The sequence below is a fragment of the Saccostrea cucullata genome, unplaced genomic scaffold (assembly GCF_032062105.1).
Source record: "Saccostrea cucullata isolate Sc308-1 unplaced genomic scaffold, CSIRO_AGI_Scuc_v1 ctg22931, whole genome shotgun sequence".
Taxonomy (NCBI): domain Eukaryota; kingdom Metazoa; phylum Mollusca; class Bivalvia; order Ostreida; family Ostreidae; genus Saccostrea; species Saccostrea cuccullata.
Window position 1 is genome coordinate 1 of NW_026930801.1, and position 4,311 is coordinate 4,311.

The 4,311-nt window shown below is 32.6% G+C and overlaps 1 protein-coding gene across 1 annotated transcript; it reads left to right on the forward strand.

Moving 5' to 3' along the window:
- The first annotated feature begins 1,127 nt into the window (after window positions 1-1,127).
- Window positions 1,128-2,988, forward strand: LOC134230129 (uncharacterized). The gene is made up of 2 exons (XM_062711908.1): window positions 1,128-1,172; window positions 2,039-2,988. Exon 2 carries the CDS (start codon window positions 2,043-2,045, stop codon window positions 2,574-2,576), a length of 534 nt encoding a protein of 177 aa, XP_062567892.1. The 5' UTR covers window positions 1,128-1,172; window positions 2,039-2,042; the 3' UTR covers window positions 2,577-2,988.
- Window positions 2,989-4,311: the final 1,323 nt, after the last annotated feature.

Genomic DNA, 4,311 nt, shown 5'->3' on the forward strand with positions numbered 1-4,311 from the left:
AGTACCAGGCTCTTCGATTCATAAACACAATTTTTTTTCTCTGAAGATTTTGGGGTTCGTTTTTAAATTATGATTATAGAAAATATTCTTCAAAAACAATTCTAATAAGTAGTCAAAACTTACATAATATAATAGCTGTAAATTAGGAACTAATATTTAAATCTTTAAATCTACTCTTAGTAATGATTAAGTATTGATTTTGGTCATCCTTCGATGGATACCATCTCCCATACACTATGTATTTGATTCACGTCTGTACAAATATGTGCTATTTTGTGATCCTATCACAAATTAAGAATAAAAAAACAATAAGAGTGAAATTAATGCATTTTTAACAAGACCAAACACAGTCTTCTATTCCCCACTTAACTATCGTTTTGTTTATATGTATGTAAGAGTTATTTTAGTAGAAACTGATTTTAATAAAATCCAGGTAGTAATTGATAGAAAATGATTAACAAATAAGATATGACAAATATAAATACTGGTAATCAAATATATGACACACAACAGCCTTTTAAGCAGTTACATAATGAGGCTACCTTGATGGCTTTGAAATAAAGAGCAAACAGGAAAATAAAACTTAAGTAAGAAAGTGAAAAGAATACGTTGTAGAGTAACGAGCAGGCACCATCGCGATACGCCGGACCTAGGTTCCGCCTTCCTTATTTACTTAGATTTTATTGGTGGTCTGTTTGAGCTGACGCTGACGTTTCAAAGACGCCCAGAGTATTCAGTGCAAACACCCAAAGGGGACTATACACTGAATCAAACTTCCAAGTGTTCACATTAAGTTTTTTTTAGGTATTTAAGAACAAATAATAAATAATTTTTTTTATTCATGGTTAATGATGCATATTTGAGTTCGATGTTGCGTAAATGAAAATTCACACGAAATAATATCTATAGAGTAAGACCATCACTCGCCCTACATGTAATTATTGCAAGACATCATTTACTGTTTGATACCATGTACTCCTGAATAGTAGATTGACACATCTGCTGCTACACCCATTGCATAGATCTTTCCAAAACGTTGAAATGGTGTGGACAGGAGGGGGTTGGCATTCCTTATAAAATCCCAATTGTGTTCATGGAGATACAGATCCGAGAATTTGACAGTGCATCTTCACACAGAGACCTTTTGGTCAATATCCCCGGGCGTTGAGCATGTAAGTGCATCCCTTTAAGGATGATTTAGACTGCTTGAGCTGATATTAGACTATCACGAGCATCGATTTCTTTTAATTTTCATACAATTGAAACTGTTTGTTTTCATGTTTCTAAGATTGTTTCAGGACAATTGAACACTTTTTAAACCTGGCGTGATGCAAAATTTAGGCCCCAGACGAAGATCAAAGTCACTTCCGGTTTGGTTAAATTTTGTCCAAAGCTTTCAAGTTGTAATAAATTTGGCGATGAAAATGACGCACAGCCTATAGAAAAAATGTATTTAAATGGGTCTTGATACCGGTTGTTAATTTTTAAACGTAATATCAAGGACAGTTTAACACTAAAATAAAAGTAAGTAAAACGTGATGCAAGGATGGGCCAAATTTTTATCATTCCAACGGCTCTCCCTTCTATTTCAATGGTCATTTTGCCAATTTTGTTTTTTTAATAAAACTAGTTTTAAAAATTTTGATAGTGATCACAAAATGATGCTAATTACACAAAGCACGTGCCGCTAAATACAGATTTATTGTTTTTAAGCTTCGTCACGGAACATTGGTTTTCATCGGTGTTATTTGATTTTCTTTCTATAATTGTTGAGAAGACTTACGTGTAATAATTTAGTTTTTAAATTAAGTAGTTTTTAAATAAATGCATTTATTAAAGTGAACTCTTACAAGTTTTGTTAAGTGTAGACAAGCATAGAAATACTTCGTCAACTTTACATTCTTTGCTTCTTATGTTTGGTTTACTATTACTTAAAATAAATGATGTCTTGAAACAGTTAAGGTTATTACATAACGTGATCTTTTATAATTAGTGACGTCTTGATTTTATAGCAATTTTTAATGATATCTTGTTACAGAAAAATGCTCTTGAAAAAAAGACGCAGTGAACTCCTGCGCCTTCCTGCTATTCCGAGAACAGAACCTAGTCCATATGAAACCAAACTGACCTTCTTGAATGATCCGTACAATGATCCCAATTATGATTTTGTTGAAGAACAAGACGACAATTATGAACATTTGCCTGAACCAAGGGAAGAAAACGAAACCACAACTGACAAGGAGCGAATGAATGTAGCTTCTTACTTGGATTCTACAAACCTAGATGATACTTATCTAGAAGTAATGCATTCCTCAAATGAAGAAAGTTATGAGTTGATAAATGATTCCGTTGAAAGTACGACTACAAGGGAAAAGAACGAAACTCCAATTGACAAAGAGCGAATGAGTGAAGCTTCTTACTTGGATCCTATAAATCCGGAGAGTAACTATCTTAAAGTAATGCAGTCTTCAAATGATGAAAGTAATAGGAATGTCAATCCCTACACAGAGTTGATAAAGGATTCCGTTGAAAGTACGGATAGAACGCAAGTTAATGATGACGTGCAAGAAAATTAAGAATACAGTAGCAATGCATCAGGAAACTGATGATTTGAAGAAATACTGAAACCAAAGTTTACTTTTTTACTTTGGTTAAAATTATTAAAAAGGACATTTTTTTATTTATTGGTGTAATACTCCTTATTAAAGTTAATGGTTTTCAAAACGAACTAAGATGTAAATGAGAAAAAGGTAATTAAAAAAAACATCAATATTTTTGGCCAAAAAAAGAAAGCGTTGAAAAGGAAACTTTTTAGGGAATAACTATCTTCTAATTTTGCGACAGTTAAATCAGCATTAATGGTCGCAAATACCAAATTAGAAGATCAGTTACTCCCATTCTAATGCAATTCATGTATTTTGTTTTATGTCTTCAAATGCTCGGCAGGCTCACCGCAGCTAGTTTTTGCTTAGTTTGCTCAAGTTTAACTCAAACACATTCACAGAGATGAAACATGCCATTTATTTAAATGACAATATAAAGAAAATACTTTATACAAAAGAATGGGGATCAGACTCACAAGTACCGATTGAATTACGTAAAATATGAAAAATGTCTGATCCCCCGAAAAATGACTAGAAAAAATTCCTATAAAACAATAAGATCAATCATTTTAAGAAAAATATAGCAAAAAGATGGCACATCAAAACAAAAGGGGTGACACATCAAAACCCTTAATACAGTTTATCAAAATGCAAGAGGTAGGATTGAAGGTGCGGTGGCGGGTCTTCAAAATATACGTGATTCCAAAATTACTGTGGACAGTGCGGGAATAAAAATACAAGTGATCCGCTCAGCTGACCACGTGACCCTAGCCCGCTAATCATAGGTTGGAAATTTGGCATTCCATCGGCGTGAATCTCAGCATGCTATATCAATTACATAAACCATCACACACATGTAAATACAACGAATTTTATACATAAACAACGCATTTAATACAAATTCAATTATAATCATGTCTTCAAATGCTCGGCAGGCTCACCGCAACTAGTTTTTTTGCTTAGTTTGCTAAAGATTAACTCAAACACATTCACAGAGATGAATAATGTCATTTGTAGTCCAGTCAATGAACGACAGGACCCGAAACAAATTTCAAAAGAAGAAATAAATGCATAGAAAGTTTCATTTATGTACTTTTATTAATCTCTAAAAATTCGCCATTGTTTAGTCGCTGTATAATAATTTTCTGCGAATTATCTAAATTTTTGTTAAACGAAATTCATTATAGCGTAATGTGCCCTCCATATGCAATACGGAATATGACGTCATGATAACAACTAACATAACGACGGAAGATTATCTGCTAATATTCTATGTTAATTCAATAACTTTTTAAAAGATAACATTTCTATCTACTTTATTTCGACACGCAACTATTAAAAGTATTAGAGAGAGAGAACAATATTCATTTTGTTTCAATGCCCTCATAGCAGACGCATATCTCCCATAGGTCTAATGCATCTTTTAAAAATTGATAAAAATATAATACTTATATTCAACATATCAATTAGAATTATGGTTTTACAAAGAAAACCAAAGCTTTGGAAGGGTATTTTGCTCATATGTCGCTGATTATGTACGCTTTTATCGATGTGTTTACCTTGACTCTGTCCAAAATAATAAAAAAGTACGACAGCTCAGTACAGTCACACTCGGAAAACGCCCCGCGTTTCTCTTCAATTTATTTTTTAATTTCTTCTTTTTGTTTGTACACAAACTTGAACGTTGTTTTTAGTGATATTAACAAAA